This window comes from Chelmon rostratus, chromosome 22 (assembly GCF_017976325.1).
Source record: "Chelmon rostratus isolate fCheRos1 chromosome 22, fCheRos1.pri, whole genome shotgun sequence".
Taxonomy (NCBI): Eukaryota; Metazoa; Chordata; class Actinopteri; order Chaetodontiformes; family Chaetodontidae; genus Chelmon; species Chelmon rostratus.
The window spans coordinates 7,032,650-7,049,664 of NC_055679.1; the positions used below are offsets into that span (position 1 = coordinate 7,032,650).

A 17,015-nucleotide genomic window follows, 5' to 3' on the forward strand; every position below is an offset into this window, starting at 1 on the left:
TTATTTAAATGTTTGGAAAAAAAAATAAAAATAAACGCTCCTGATAGGGACCCACCAATCACATCGGCTGAGATGCAGGCGTGGCGAAAAAGCGGGGCCACCTTCTGCTCGTAAATACGCTTCCCGCGCTGCTTTCCCCCGTAGGGATTGATGTACACCAGAAGGCTCTTCGGTCGGTTGGCTGCAAAGTGAGGGAGGGGCATGAGATGGTCATTAAAAAGGCTCAGTGTTTTTTTTTTTTTTTTTCTTAACAAATGTGTAACTGACAGCAGCTTGATGAAGTTTTCATTAACCAGAGACCTTTCACAAAATGCTCAGTCAACCTGACTGGTGGCCAAAACACGCCGCCCAAGAAATAAATGGTGTGTCGACTGACTATGGGAGGAGTGTGAAGCAATTCAGAGGCGCTGCATCATCCGGTGATAAACCAACAAAGTGCTGCGATGGAGAATACTAAATGGCTTGTTTATGGCTGTTGTGGAAGACTGCGTTGAGGACAACAAACTGAGATACAGCAGCTGTTCGGATTGAGAATGAATGGATTGGGATCAAGTGTTAAATGAGCACAAAGAAATATAGGCTGCAATATTGTTTGGCAATAAGACAAAAGTTCCATTAGATTACAATGGATTGTCAATGGGTGATGTAAAGGTGTGCTGTGGAGGAGGCTGAACACTATTGAACAAACGAAGGCTTCATTTTCACAATGAATGTAGTTAATTTTCTTGAATTGATTCATCCTGCGGGGCCGAGCAGACCATTTCAAATGGGTTAAACCCATCTGACTCTGTAACTTCCACATGCTACATGCACACTAAATCCTGCAGAAACCCAATCATGTAATCACTTCGCAATCACCTTCTAAGTGTGAAACACTGCTTCGCTCAATATGTTGTGACTGACAATGTAATTTCATGGTCACGTCGTATGTTAATACATCATTGGAAGACATATTACATTCTTCAGGCAGATAACTGTTTCCCAGATGGAAGATGCAAAACAAATAAACAAGCAAACAAAAAGACGGGTGAGCCAGGTGAGCTGCTGAGGTGCCCCGATCTGCACACTGCATTCTGTTGTCTCCTTAAACTCATTGCAATGACAATGAAGCTGAATTTAATCTAATGTAGTCTTATTGACATTTTCAGTCCAGAATTTCATACTTAGAAGACAGATATGCAGATTGCTTAGGTCACATCTGGACAGTAGGCTGGAGCTATAATACAGACAAACTCTTCATGCTTCATGTCGAAGCCAGCCAAAGATACTTTCATACGACTCTACACTCTATTAACGTTTGCAATACCACCATTTATATGTTTTATCAGGCTGTTGTTGCTGGCTCCATTCTTTACGTCCATGCCTGTGAGGTGCTGTCTGGAAGAGAAATGCAGGAAGGAAATCTCTATTGTAGGTTTGCCTGCGGGCTCTCCTGAGGACATTTATACTCCTGAAGAGAATGAAATGTTTTTTTATGGACAATATTACACACTCTCTTTACAGTCTGGTTAAGGAGCAGAGGACTTCGTTCACCGGGTCTCGTCTTGAATGATAAGTTTGTTAAACATTAAGAGAAAATAGCAGTGATGAAGGTCAGAATGGTTCAATTATACTCACCAGCATGTGGAGTTTAATCAATTTTCCTATATAAAGATGGCAAAATGACATTAAAACAGCTTAACTGGAGTGTTTTTTTAAGTCTTTGACAGAGCTGCTGACGATCTTGTTGAAAAAGTTATTTGTCCAGTGTGTAAGATTTAAGGGGATGTATTGGCAGAAACGGAATATAATATTCATAAGTTTGATTTCATTTGTGTACAATCACCTGAAAATATGAACTGTCGTGTTTTCATTACGTTAGAATGAGCTCTTTATCTCTCTTTCTACAGGAGCCCACAATGGACAAACCAAATGCTAAATGCCACTAAATCCAACACGCCGGCCCTTTAATGTTGTCTATAACTGTGTTTGCTCTTGAATGTGAACTGAATGTGCACTGTGGAACCTGGAACCTGATCTTTCCAGGTTCCTGGTCTTTGTGATATTAATCTTTAAACTGCTCACTCGCATTGCTATCATTTCCCTCTGGTTTGCCTCATACACTGTTGATGTAGCCTACAATAAAAACAGCCTTTCAAGAATTTCAGCATGTGACTGGAGGCAGTGTCATGTAGGTATAGTGAGTGAAGAGAGAAGTTAAGGTTTTCCGCAGGCGCTACAGTAACATATTGTGTAGTGGTGTCCTGTTGAAATAGTCCATAAACCACACAGACAAAGAATTGTATTGTATAGCCCATGTGCACATTGCTGTCAGCTATTAAAACTGCTTGAGGAACAAAAAGCCTGATCCTCACAGAACATCTGTTGCTTCTATATGGAATTTATGTGCAGCATCTTCCAGTCTAATCTGACAATCTAGCCTGACAAACAAAAAAAAAAATTACTGATTTCTGAAGCACGCTCGGCAATAAAAAAAACAAAAAAAAAGTCTAACTGTTCGGCCAAACTTTCACTATGAACTTCACTATGGAAGACATTGTGTAATGCAACCTAATGTGCTAATGAATATATTTTTTCTGCAGTTGCATTTGCCCATATCTCTGTGTTGCGCAGCTGGACAACTGTGTGTACTCTAATTATATATGTTGTAGTATTCACTGACCTAAATTCTCAGCACATACTCAATAAACTGCTCCTGCTTACTGTAAGTTAGGTTCAAAGCTTGTCAGCACATCTGCTAGAGGACATCGTTAAACAGAACGTACTGAGTGATGACAGTTGCTCATTGATAACATGGATCCACTGCTCGCAGAGCGCCTGATTGGTACAGTGGAAGGTGACATCACTACGCCGCCACTGATGCTGCCTTGTCCTCCTAACGTAGGAAACTGGAGAGACACAAAACAGAAGGAAGGAGCAGAGTGTGAGATAAAGCAAACAAGAATCTGCAGATTGTTTGTATTTGTCGGTGTTGTGGGAATGACGTACACTTGACATCCCACCAAGACATTTTTAGGTCTAGTCTGCAGATAGACACACGCTGCCTGCTGCAGGGACTGAAGCTTCAACCTTTCTGTTACACTCTAACACTTGCTAACCAAAGCCTCGTAGCTCTTGGACAGAGGATGAGAAAAAAAGGAGTATCAGCAGGAGAAAGATGGTGTCATCAAAACAAGAGAATACCTTATCTGATTATGGACGATAACACAAAATGTGCTAAATAAAATAAAATAACAGCCATCATAGCGTGTGGCCTATCTTAGCATTTTTAGCATAGCATAGCACATCATTCACTGCTTCCTGGCTTTGCTACAGTGTGGACTTGGCCTGAGAGTGAACCCAGGCTGTATCCTTCTCGGACAGGCCAATCAGGTGTGTGAGCGAGTAAGAAATGGGGGCATGTGGGCTACGGAGAAGGAGTCGCTTAAGTAAAACAGGCCTCTGCTGATAGTCAGACAAAAACTAGAAATGGAGTCCCATAATATCCTGCCAGGGAACATTACTGAAATATTTACATTGAGGACCAGAAATTCACTCGCTAAGCACTTTGACAGCAGATTCACTCACTAAGCATTTCAAAGTGAAATTATCACACTAAGCATTCTTTTCATCTGATAGAAAAGTTAACTTTTCAGGCAAGTTCTTCAGTCCAAATCGCTTACAGTACCTCGTACTTGCAGTGGGGTAGGCAGAGAGACGTTCAGAGTGGGTGTAAAATCATCCTTTAATAAGTTACATAATCAGGATGTAAGTGATGGAACGTGTCTTTGATGCCAAGTTTCCACAGATCGTGGGAATGCAGTCGAGTCAGGCTCAACACACTCTAATGCCAGTAAAAGCTCACATTAGTAAGGTAATTTTTTTTACATTTTCTGTGATAAATAATGTAAATCCGATCTTGTTTGGATTTAATCTAATGGCTCAAAATTAAGCATTAGCCCATAAGTCATTGGCATGCTGCCATCTTAGACCCTGTCAGCTAAGCTGTGAGGATGCTCTCTTGTTAATGCATTACTTTCAGACTGTGGAGCTGTCTACGGGCTTATTTCCTGTGTCAGATCGCTTGTGATTGGTGGCGTGAACACGAGCTCTTGGCACACTTACCCAAAACAAAAGACGCTGCATCTATTTCTGCAAGGAGCACTTCAGCGATTAAGCATTGCACTTCCACAAAGAAGGAGGACTTGAGGAAAGTAATTTTAAAAAAAGACAAAAATCAATACAGTAAAAGCTGAGAAATCCTGACTTTCAGTCCCTTATATGGGTCAAGCCCGAAAAATGCTGGATCCTGCACTTCAGATAATGCAGACTGTTGAAGACATTATACATCAAACTGACTTTGAGGTGTAAAATCAGTGTAATGCCCCTTTAAGTGTGTGTATCAGTGTTTTATACCTGTGAATGCATGGGGATACAGCTGGGAGAGCCGCGTTGCTTTTTTCTGACTCCTCCTGGTCTCTGTGCTGTCCTGGTCATCGTCTTTGGTCTTGTGGACGGCCAGTATTTCACACACTTGGACAGCATCTTTGTGTGCTGGAGAGACATTCATACATGAATGTATTACTCAGCTGCTCTTTTGACAGAACAGTTAGCCTGTGGAAGAAATCCTCACATGTGCATAGACACACACATGCACATGCACAGCATTTGTCATTTTTGTTAAGATCATTAAAGCTGCAATGATGAATATTTTTTATTGACAATGGATCACATGATCATGTGTAATGTATCATGGTTCACCCATAGAGGCGAACCCACAAAGAATGAACACCCGACTCTGCCTCCCCCTCAGCTCTGCAGAGCTTGTTTCAGATCATTGTTTTGGTTTTATGGCCCACAGCCTTTACTTTTTATTGTTTTGGTTCAGTCTCGCCGCTCTCATCAGCCTCATTTCCAGATGTAGAAGGCAGCTGTTTCAGTGTAAAAGCTCCGATAAACCCACGACATGCTTCCTGCCCAGCGCCACATGGCACACAGACAAAGTTTGTGACTGATAAAGCCGAACATTTGGCAGCTAATGGTCCAAATATTTCCCTCAGGAGTTGGTGCAGACCAAAACAGAGCTAAAGGTAGAGTGAATATCGGATTCATCAAACGAGACACAACGTCACATGAATGGATGTGTAAATAGGCAAATGTTTGCTAACAAGCCTAATGACACCAGCTTCATCCGTTCAGTTCTATCATTGATTTCACAAACAGTAACAGTAACAGTAACATCAATGAAAGTAAGTAATAAGACAGCCATATCCCGAGAGAGCTGGTGAGTGTTTGGGAAAAAGCTGCATCTTCTTGTATTGGTTCCCCACAGGGACGGGATCCAGGCTCCTAGTTTAAAATTACTGTGGGATGAAAGACTCTGGCAGTGTTTGAATGGTCTGTTGACGGAGAGATGGGTGGGTCAGCTGCCTTAAGGAGCTGCTAAGCGACATCAAAGAATTAAATAGGTATAAATTTGCAGCGTTTGAAAGGCAGAGACTTTGCCACATCCACACTGGATGTTGGTCCTCGTATGAAATGGAGTGACCAAGGAAAATCAAGAAGAGGGCAATGAAATCATTATAGAATAGCTTAAACACCCAAGAAATGCACTGTAAAAAGGCACCTCAATGCTCGGCAGGTGATTCCTCAATATTCTACACTCTCATAATACAGCTTTTCCCCTGTGAACAGTTTCTATATTTAAATCCAGAAAATCTGTGCATTCAAGCACAAAAGATGGCTACGCTCCTGACGGAACAAATTCAAAAGTGCACTTTTTTTACCAGGAAAGGACAATATTACTTGCAATGAGTTTAACTGACCTCTTCAACTGCATCACATACAGACATTCCAGTCTCTCCTACAAATTTATTCAGCTGATAGGGTGAAATGGATGGGAGGGAGGCATGACATATTATTTCTCTCCTGGGAGTCTGAGGGAATAGGATTTCATTTCTTTCTCAAATAAAAATGATGCGCCATGCAGGCATGAATAACTTTATGGCCATCGATATTCACACTTTGACAAATAGGAAGAGTTATGGCCATGTGGGTAATGGCTTTATTTAAAAAAAAAAGAAAAAAAAAGAAAAAAAGAATGAGGAGTTTCATTCCAGCTGTTTGAAAAATGGCACCCAGCGCTCCGCCAAAGTGATTGTGGGTGTTGAATTAAAATATATAATGGATTAGTTTAAGATATTGTGACTTACAGTAAACATTCCATCCATTTTCTAAACTGCTCGTCCTGTCCAGCCGTGTGGCAGCAACCAGAAAAAACACAGAGGAAACCCACCAGGGAGACAGCTGAGGCTCAAATCTACTTCTGCTGTTGTTTCTGTTGTGCAACACGTTGTGTCAATAGTTTGACTTATCGCCGAGATGTGCCGACAAAATAGACGCGGCGAATTGAGGAGGATGGTCTAACGTGTCAAAAATCCTTTCATGCAGGCGTACACAGATGAGCAAAAGCAGATTAATGTTGGTAAAATGTTGCACGTCGACAGTGAAAACTATAGTCTGAATGAATCCCATATTACAGCAAACCGTTTGAGATTTGAGATAATTCAACACTCTTGTTGTTTATTTCATACCAAACTTGTACGCAAGCTGTGCCAAAACACTCAGTGGAATATATCAGAATATCCTATCTTGTGTCTTACACATTTGCATGTTTGTTATCTTAAACTCCCTGGTTTACAGAGGAAAAAATATGAAAAATGCATGAAATCTTTCTGTGTTAGCCTGGTAGGCAATTCTGCTCCAACGTTCATCATCGAGTCAGTGCAGGCAGTCTCTCTCTCTCTCCACTCAGGCCTGCCCTTTGAACAACTTGCTCAAATTAACCCTAAACACAAGCACAAAGCCAGCAATCCCAGTGAACTGTGCTCGGGAAGGAACTGGAAACAATGGCTGACATTCCCACATTCTAACACTGCTCCAATAACCCTGCCACACACACACTCGCAGAGGCGTAAACACACGCTCAGATATGCACACATGAATGTACACAATAATCCCACACATAACCACACACAAATTCCCCACTTTTTAGCTCAGTGCAGTCCCTAAGCTACATGCTAAGCCCTCGGCCATACAACGCAGATCCTCTCCGCTCTGACATACTTTTCTTTGTGCTTGAAGAGAATCTTAGCGCTGGCAGCCAGCCAGTATGTGCAGCCTATTCATACCACAGGGTTCAGCGAGTTACTGCGAGCCGGAGAGGTCCGCTACCTGTGAAAAGTCAGCTTTTCAGGAACTGGAGGAGGAAATGCGTTCATTTTCGAGTGTCTGGAACTTGTGCACTTGGGAGCAAGCTTTCAAATGTTTGTTCTGTTCCTGCAAAGCTGATGCGATAAGTAAGGACACTGATATAGAAGACTGGTGTACTTTAGGGTCATGTATTCTAGCTTCCATTTTCTGCAACCAGTATCAGTATCATTTATCATTTACTTGTTTTTCGTCACTGTAAAAATTCTAAATTTGTGGCCACCAAGCCAGGGCTTGACATTACTGCTGCTTCATCTGCCAGTTTTTCCAAAATAAAAGACTTGGATGTAGGAATGAGGTGTCAGAGGATGAGCCCCAAGAGACTGAAGAGGGCAACCTGGATAAATAGCACAAAATTATGTCAAATGCTAAAATACAAAATATTGTTGCTTCACCAATATTCAAGGCATATGTGATTAAATTAGTGTGACGCTTTGAATTTGCCTTGCTGACTCATGATTGGGCAGGGCCCCGTGTAAAACACTTGAGACTACCAGGTGATTGTCATATCAGAGGTTCTAGCTGCTGTATGTGCTGTTAAAAAATTATTCTTTCAACTTTATCTCTGACGTGCCAAAAGTAAAGAAGTAGGCTGTACATGATTCTGATTGAGGTGATATCTGGCACGGCCAAAACAAAGTAGTTCCTACTGCTGAGGCTTACAGCCAGCAGATAGTTCTATTATCTTATCTTAGCATACGGACTGGAAAAAGGAGCTTGGTACTGTCCAAGACAACAAAATCCTCCAACAAGGAAGTGCACCCAGCTAAGAAATAGTTATGCATATAGAAACCCTTTGAAACCACAATCTGTTGTTTTAACACTTCAGATCTTACACCGATTAGACAAACATGATATGAAGTGTTAATCATTGAGCTTGAGAGTTGCTAGTGGGCCAGTTTCCTTTTTCTTTTGTTTACTTTCAAACTTGAACTGAAACTTGACAAGTTTAGTGCCATGTAAACAAGACCAAGTTCAAAGAGACAATCGCGTGGAATGAGGACAAGAAGCAACACAGAGAATGATCCCCTCATCGTCGCATGCGAAAGTATGAATGTGCAAGACGGGAACGGGCCACAAATTCTGGCAATGGCTGTGCACTGCTTTGCCCCGAGTGTGAGTGTAATCCCTAACTCTGGCATTGTTTGTGCCTTTCTCCACTGAGCCAGAAACATCCAAGTCCTCAGGGCTCAGGGAGCTGCTGGTTTCCATTGTAACCACATGAGATGGATTAACACCTGCGATGCACTGGTGTAATCTGTTAAAGCGCCAGGGCCAGTTTGCAGATTTTTACACAATCTGTGATTTGTCTTGCACATGATTGTATACACCAGTGGTTCCCAGCACTTTGGGCTTGTGATATCTTAAAGTTAGGCTTTCATAGGTCTACAGACTGAGACCAGTTTAACCACAGGTTCATTATTCCCTCTTGGAAGCCTTCACACACACACACAAAAAATTCACCAGTCATCTGACCTGTCAGATTTATCTTGCGACCCCTTGATAGGGACCACACTCCCAGCTTGGAAACCACTGCTATAGACAACACACTTCCCAAGACTGTGTGTAATCTGCATGTTCTCTCATTCCAGCTAAAGTCTACATGTGATAATGCAAGCGTGAGCAATGGCAGTCTCTGTTCAGGATGAATGTATCATCCAGGTGTAGGACTTGGGAGAGCCTGCCAATGCCAGACAGCATATGCTAGTGTGGTGGTTTGAGGCAGTACGAGAAGAACTTTGGTGTAGAAAAAGTTTAAAATCAGTGGAGTGGCCCTTTAACTATAGAGAGTGTTAATAATGCAGCAGTACTCGACAAGGATTGAGAGCCACTGGTCTTTGCAATAAGGGTATCGCACAATAGCAGAAGAAAGAGGATCTTTGTGTTAAAACAAGGGCGCTTAGCAGGTCAGTCGAATTCAGCTCTTTTGCCAGAAATACTATCCACCATGTAATTCAAGAGCGTGGCTTTGAAGAAGAGCCGTTGTTCATTCTGGCAGACATGCACTGTCAGGAAAAGTTAGAGCAGAATTGTACCTTTTAGTGGACAAAAGCTTGTAGCTTTGGGGGGAACAGTGGCATCCTTTCTTGCAAGCCAATTTTTGTACCCCAACCTTTTTATACTCTCAACAGTACTTCAATGTACCCACAGACTTCTCATCACTGTGTTAAGGCCTGGTCACACCAGAAAGTGGCCCAGTGAAATTCATTTGCGCTCCCTTGAGAAATACTTCTAGAAGCTTTGGTGACCTAGCATCTACCTGAGGGGGAAGTTGGGGAACTACTGCAGTTGGTTAGTAACAGTACCTCAAGGGCAGACTAAACTGGTACAGACTTCAGGGACTACTTTTTGCCTGTACAGTGGACCAACAAGTACCTGTGCTTGTTATGATACATCTGCAAAAAATGTTTTTACTGGATTCATGATCCTGCTCATCCTGCTTCCCTAAAACTGGGTGGCATCTCACCTGACTGGATTCCACTGAAAATACTGGTTCCTCATAACGTCTGTGAATTCCTCATCGCATCATAGGTGTTTCGCACATGGATGTCGAAGAGACCCAACTCCAGATAATCAAGTGTATGATTGATTTAGAGATAACGTTACAGATTCAGTATATCCTATGCTTTCACCTATGTGTAAACAAGAGATTTTGTGTTTGTGTATGTCTGTGACAGCACAGCACCTGGCCTTACCTTCTTTTAGTCCTCTGACAACAAGCTGTCATCATATTCATATTCTGCTCATACTCTGCACCCCTCCCTTTACACAGTGGATCAGTTCGTAATCCCTTTATTGTTACTGTGGTTTGGCACTGACAATGTGTTAGAGGACCAGCCAGCAGAAGCTTAAGGAAATGCCTGCATTCTTAGGCGTTTCCACACTATTCATGTTGTTTTTATGTTATTCCTGTTTTGCTTTCACACATTGCATTCCAAGTGACATGCAACACGGGTGCAAGAGAGGGGATAAGATTTAACTAAGTGTGTGAAACTGATAAAAATGTTAATGCTGTTGGGTGATGCAATCTAATACTTGCCCCATGCTGAATATCAGTTGCAGGGGCGTCCATGTACACAAGTGTTGTGCTGCAATATATCCAATAATGAGAGCTATTATCAAAACAGTTACATGTCCTCACATGGAAAGGATAGTTGTGCACTAGTCACTCAACCACACCGTCAACATCATCCAGGTCATTGATTCTTTGTTTAATTAGCTTTTAGAGGTCCTACTTTTCACTCCTGTTGATCCAAGCTGCAGGTAAATAAATGCAATCAATGTAATGAAAGGACCTGTATAAACCACAGCTTACCCAATCTCCAGCTGTCGTTTTCTGGCAGTGTTTATTTCTCTGTATCTCCCTCCCTCCCTATGCAGCCGTCTCTCAATGTACAGACAGGGCTGTGCATTGAGCGCCAGCTTTAGATTACAAAGCACAGACCTGCCTGGGTACACATGGCAGTGAGCTGTCAAACAAGACATGTGGATTTCTCCCAGGCACAATGGGTTTGTTAAACCAATGCTTAGGCAAACAGATGGAGAGAAAGGGACAGCAAAGGTGGAAGATATAACAGGAGAACTGTCACTAGGGGTGCAATGGTACTGCAAGTTCACTACCAATGCCAGAAGTACCAGTCTATGCAAGTCATTATTTTCAATATGAAAGGCAAAATGACTTTTTTGTGACCCTGATTCTCAAAAAGGAACTCTGGATTTCCATACTCGGGTGCTGCTTTTGGATTTTTAGCCACACTAGCAGTATGGCTCTAGGGGTGGTGGCGGTGTCAGATTGTCCAGCACAGACTAAAATATTTCACCAAATATTATATAAATTGCCAAGATGCTCCCAGGAAGATGAATCCTACTTGCTGATTTTTCCTCTAGTGACACCATGAGGTTGGTGGATTTGATTTTTAGTCAAGAATGTACAGACATTATGGTTCCCAAAGGATGAAGCCTGATGACTTTTGTTGATCTCCTGACTTTTCAAACAACGCCACAAAAAGATCAAAATGTTCATCTATCCGGTGAAATATCTCTACATCTAGTGGCTGGATGGGCACAACATGTTGAACAGACGTTCATGATCCCTAGATGATGAATCCTAGTGAGTGGTGGTCTGCTGACGTTTCCTCTAGTACCAACACCATAGATGGATTTCCATTCAGTTCTATTCAAATACTCATGTATGCCGCAGGACGAATTGTAAACACTTGCAGTGATTACTTAAAGCACCAACATGAGGCCAACTAAAAATTTGCCCAAAGCTAATTAGCAAGTGCTAGCATGTTAACATGCTCGACTACAATGGCGACAGTAAAATTATGCCAGCAAAGCACCAGTGTGTTAGCATTCTGATGCTTAGCAGTGAGCACAAAGTCAAAGTGCGGTCTCACAGAGCTGCTGGCATGAATGTGTTTTTTTCTACAAACTTTTGAGATTTGCTGCAGTTCTGCGATTGCCTGGTGTACAATATCATGTAGCTTTGTTTTGCTTCTTTACTTGTTATGTGTGGATTTTGCAATAGGATTTTATTACAGAGGATATTCTGGTGTGCTGATACCCTATTTCAGCCTGATTTCCAATACTTCCAGTAATGCTATAAGTGACAGTAACACATTGGATCTGTATCCAGCTCTGCCATATGGGAAAGCAAATATCTAAACCCCCCGCTGGCCAAGAGAGATATCCAGGCTTAGAGGGCCTGAGGAAGTACTACTCGCTAAGCATAGTGATTTGGAGGAAAGGGGAGATGCTCTCTAAAGCATATGCCATGATTTATTCTAGATTTCCCTCCAAGATGGGATTGTGCATTGTATCAGAGGAGTGAGTGAGGCATTATGTGGACATAAGATTTGCTCTAGGCTCAGAGGCCATGCCATCGCAGTGATTGGATTTTGTTTGTGTGCCTGTGAGAGCAAATCTGTGTGTAAACAAATAAAATTCCTGGCTGTCATGTTCTCTGCTCAGCACATCTGACTGACGGATGCTCTAAATTCGACCAAATCCAGTTACATGTCAGGCAGTAACATCCGCTAATGTTGTCTAAACCAAAGAATCAAGACCAGAGTGATGTTTACAGCTCATACAGTAGCAATCCCTCTTGGCATTTATGTTACTTGCGTGTCAGCTTGATGTTTGAGAAAATATATTGTGCAAAAAATGGAAAATATGAGCTGAAGAAGACCTGTCAAATTTGAGTCACGCTGCGTGATTCTCTGCTATCAGCTGGGATTAACTTTGTCTGTCTTCTCAGCGCTGCAGCAGAGTCACTGATCTTCCTAACTTATGAATGTTGACTAGAAAATGTTACACTTGTACCGACTAACGTGTCACGTTCAATTATATTTCCCCTGATATCACAGCTTTTCTCACATTTTTAATTTTTCGTTTTCAATAAACTGGAAAATGATGTATGTTACAAAGAAAAATAATCCATTCTCTTCCTGACTTACTTCATTTGCATTATTTCTGCTGTTGCAGGCACTGAACCTGTGACCATGCAGGTAAGGGGCTGGTGCCTTCAAACACCACGCAACCCTGCCAACTTCAGAACAAATATCTCAAGGGCATATCACCAATTAGATTTGAAGCTGTACACACACAGCTGCCTAAGGCTAAGGTAAACTGTCAGGGAAAGAGCTGCACAGAGAGGCAAGTGTGAAATGCTTGTGCATCCCATGATGCAAGTCAGATGTAAAGCATGTGGAGTCCACAAAAAGAGAACTTTGCAGACATTGTGGAATATTCCTGTCCCCAACATTTCCGTCTTAACTGTAGTCACTGATAAACTACATGATGTGTGATTTTATTGGATATTTATTACTGACAAGTCTCCTTGTTTGATTGCTAACTCCAGGGTAACTGACCTGCTGTTGTCACAGTGATCACAGGGGGGGGATTTTCATGTGGCCAGTTTGAACATTGACTGAATAAATGAAAGTCTTTATGGCAGGTTATTATAGGACACTTGATACCACTTGGAGGAAGGTCAATGGCCAGGTTTAAACTTGAAGTGCGCAGTGCCAGCTGTAATCACTTCACTCGATACGGTACAGTAATTGCAGACCAGAGAACTCATCTAGCCTCGGGAGGTTATAAGGACACGTGGATTAAGTGGATGTTACCTGATGCCGAGGATGCAAAGGGCCAAAAACTGGAGTGCTGGTTGACAAGCAGTTATGGTAAATAGAACTGAAGTTACAGACCTTTAGCCCAATGCATGCTGGGATTCCAGCTCACTGAGACTGTGGACTGGGTTTCAGCAGCTATTCATGAACACATCACTAGCTTAAGAGTGTGTGTCCAGTCCTTCAGGAAACTTCAGGTGCCCTATGGCGTCTTATTACTTTTACAGTCCTTTGTAAATGAATATATGAAGTTGTTTTACTTACATTGCCATACATGGAGAATGATGTGGCACAGAGTGTTGTATTTACATGGAAAAATATGCTAACATAAGATACAGTCATCTTGTCTGACGTTAGCATGTTTAGTAATTTCAACAAACCCATATATTGTTTTTTTTGTGAAATGCATTTTACTGCCTTGTTAGTAAACCACATTTTTATAAAAGTGTCGACGATATTCCATAAAACCTCTTACTCTTCTCTCCAAACAGACATTAGCGAGCTAGCTTCATGTTAGTTTTGTCAGTTAGCTCAGTTAGCTAGGTAACAGTGATACTACGAGCTACTATCATACATCTGACTGTACGTTTTGAGAAAATTCCGCCTCTTTTTGCCTTATCAAACCTTCCTGGATAAACTCTCTCACTCACAGTGACCGAACTGAAAACTAGGCTCGTTTTTTTTGTTCTAAAGAGCTGACATTTCTGTGTCAGAAAGCTCACTGGGGAGGAAAACGCCTTTCATCAGTGTGTTAATGGGAGAATGAGTGAACTCCGTCCTGGGGGACTTATGAAAGAACAGTCAACCCCGACTCGTGTTTGCTTTGTGAGAAACACAGAATCCTAATTAGGCTGTCTCTGACGGACGACCCACCTGTGCGACCTGCACCTGTCAGCGTGCAGACCCCTGCTACAGCAGCTACATGACCTGACGGTGTCCCCCCTCAACATGTGCACGATCCTGATAAGGAGCAGGGAGGGAAGACGGCTGCTTCACACGACAATGGTTACCATTTACAGGAGGGGAATACTGAATATTAAACTGAATATTGGCTGAATATTCCACTAAAGTTTTGACCTTTTGTTAAATATTTACAATTCTGTTTTTATGGGACGAGTTGTGCTGTTTGGCATATATTTCAAGAAATGAAATAAAAGCTTTTTTTGAGCTGCATCATAACAAAGCCATGAAACTCATTCAGGTCTCCATGCTACACTCACCTGTTTCTAAAGCGCTGCTGATGCCGGAGCTTCGTTTCTCGCTCTTCTCAGTTTCCTTCCACGCCAAAACACTGCGGTTCAGAACAACTTCTACCTGTCTGTGCTTCTGAAAGAGCTTCGACGACAGTAATCTGGCCTGTTTTTCCATATTATCGCCCAGACGTGTCATTAGTTACGCTGTCGTCCGATAGTTTTCATTCCAACTTTGTTCCAGTCCGCTTTGCAAAGCGCGTCCAGCGTCTGAAGAGTGGTGAGCCGGTCGGCCCGAGCTCTCAGCAGGAGAGGGGACTACAACAAAGATCGTGTATGAGCAAGATGACTCACTTCACACTAAAGCGAAACTGGCCGATTTTCCATTCTGCGCTGCCCTGCCGTGGAGTGATATAAATGATTTTCCCGCTGACTATTAAAAAAGAAGGAAATGAATGAGTAAAAATCTTATTTTTGACAGTTCATGCCTATTCTTCCTTTAAAATCTGGTGACATTTACTTCCTATGAAAGAACCAAAAGTGGTGGCCACCTTTCCTCTGTTATGGAAGCCTTGACTAAAAATAAGCAATAAAAAGTGCAACATATTATGGTGTTATGAGCCATTAATTTGGTTTATGTGCAATTTTACTTAAAAATAAAATAAATTCACAAAATCTTTATTTGCTTTAACAGAGCCTATCTGCTGAAATAAGACAACTTCCCCCCTTTTCCACGAACTATACACTGACAGCACATGTTAACGCTTGCAGTACTGGGAAATAGTGTCAGAGTGACAGCTCTCGCCTTTTATTCTGTCTGCTTCGGTGCTGTGGAACAAACGCTGCATTGGCACGTTGGGTAGACACACACACCTTCTGATTCATGAGTCAGAGCTGTTAGATGCTGCCACGCTGTTCCAGTCTGAAGAGTTTAATAATTACCATAACCTCTCCTAACCTTCCCACAGCAATGAGGCAAACAACAACATGAACAAAAATGATGACTAGACTGTGTTCAAGTGGGTTTGCCCTCCATAACATCCTTACCTCTGCTTTTTGCTGAGTGGAACTGGGCTGACTTTAGGATGATGCATGTAGCAATTAAGGCAGATTATCCTGTGTCTCTTTTTCGGCGTGTGACAGTGAGTCAGAGTGAACACTCCGCTTCTAAGACTGAATAAAAAGTGTACTTGATTTCAAATGTCAGCTGCATTTTGTGCAGGCAACATTATTTCTTTAAAGTGCGGTAATGTATGTGCTAGTTGTATCAGGCTTCCTGTTATATTAAAAACTATTCAAATCAATACTTAAGTATATGTTAAAACTTTTAATTGGTTTTGAATGAATCTACAGTTGACATCACTGTAAATACAAGACTTATGCAAATCCCAATAAATATGATCTTGTAACTTGTAATACTTGTGTGATGAGAGGCTCCACTGTTTGATACTGAGTTGAAGTCTAGTGAGTTTAAGAGATGTATAATACAAGCGAACAATATAAGATAGCCTATCAGACCAAAACAGATTAAATAAAGCAGACTACTGTTCTCGCTGTGTGGAAATCAGTTACACACCTATTGTCTCAGTGCAACGCAGAACATCTGTTCACATTTAGGAGTCATTTTTTGCCAAATGAGAACATAAACTGCTGTTAATCTGAATTTACTAACAGGAATTATGACCTCTAATCCCAGATATAGCACTAAGATATTTATTTTAAATTAATAAAAAGAAATAAAAAAAAAAACTAAACATTGAAACATACAGGAATGTTTTTCTCCACAGCATCTGTAAAAAACTGGCCCATGGTTGAACCTAACTGCTGACCCCTGCTGTCAAGAGACAAACACTTATTTAGGGTCAGAGTCTCTTTTCAACTAAGCTACAGTACTTTACCACCACATTCTAAATGTCTTTATGGTATAATTGTACATATCCCTATTTGAACGATTATTTAGTTTATGACTTTGCACACTCCAGGGAGTGGGAATTGATTTACTGGCTTGCTAGTGCTTTTTGGTGAAAACCTGCAGCAAGTAATAATCATTGCATCAGTCAATATCAATAAAAAATATTTTATATTGTATAAACACCCCAACATTTAAAGCTTGTGTCTGGATAATAGTTAAGTTCTACCTCATACAAGCAATTCTAGTCAATAGTAAACATTACAAAACCATGTAGATGTCATCTTATACTGTATCTATAAAATGGAAATATATGGTTAGCATTTTTCTCTTCCTGTTTCTGGTCCTGATGCTGATGGTCTTTCGTTTGATTGACACACAGCTTGCAGTTTCTGTCAACATTGCATAGACAGCGGACCATAACGTCAGCAGTTTCTCACTTCACCTAACAGCGGATCTCACTTGTGATTGGCTCACAACAAGGAAGTGTCGGTCCAGCCAATCACAGGACCGTTTAGTCGCCGATTAGGCAGT

The 17,015-nt window shown here is 41.5% G+C and overlaps 1 protein-coding gene across 1 annotated transcript in view; it reads right to left on the bottom strand.

Moving 5' to 3' along the window:
• Window positions 1-14,771, bottom strand: part of cerk (ceramide kinase) — a 33,001-nt gene extending 18,230 nt beyond the window's left edge. Inside the window, exons 1-4 of the mRNA XM_041964240.1 lie at window positions 14,603-14,771; window positions 4,396-4,533; window positions 2,766-2,888; window positions 56-181 (exon numbers count right to left, since the gene is read on the bottom strand). Of these exons, the coding sequence (XP_041820174.1) occupies window positions 56-181; window positions 2,766-2,888; window positions 4,396-4,533; window positions 14,603-14,771 (556 nt within the window). The remainder of the gene's footprint in view (window positions 1-55; window positions 182-2,765; window positions 2,889-4,395; window positions 4,534-14,602) is intronic.
• Between the last annotated feature and the right edge of the window lie 2,244 nt (window positions 14,772-17,015).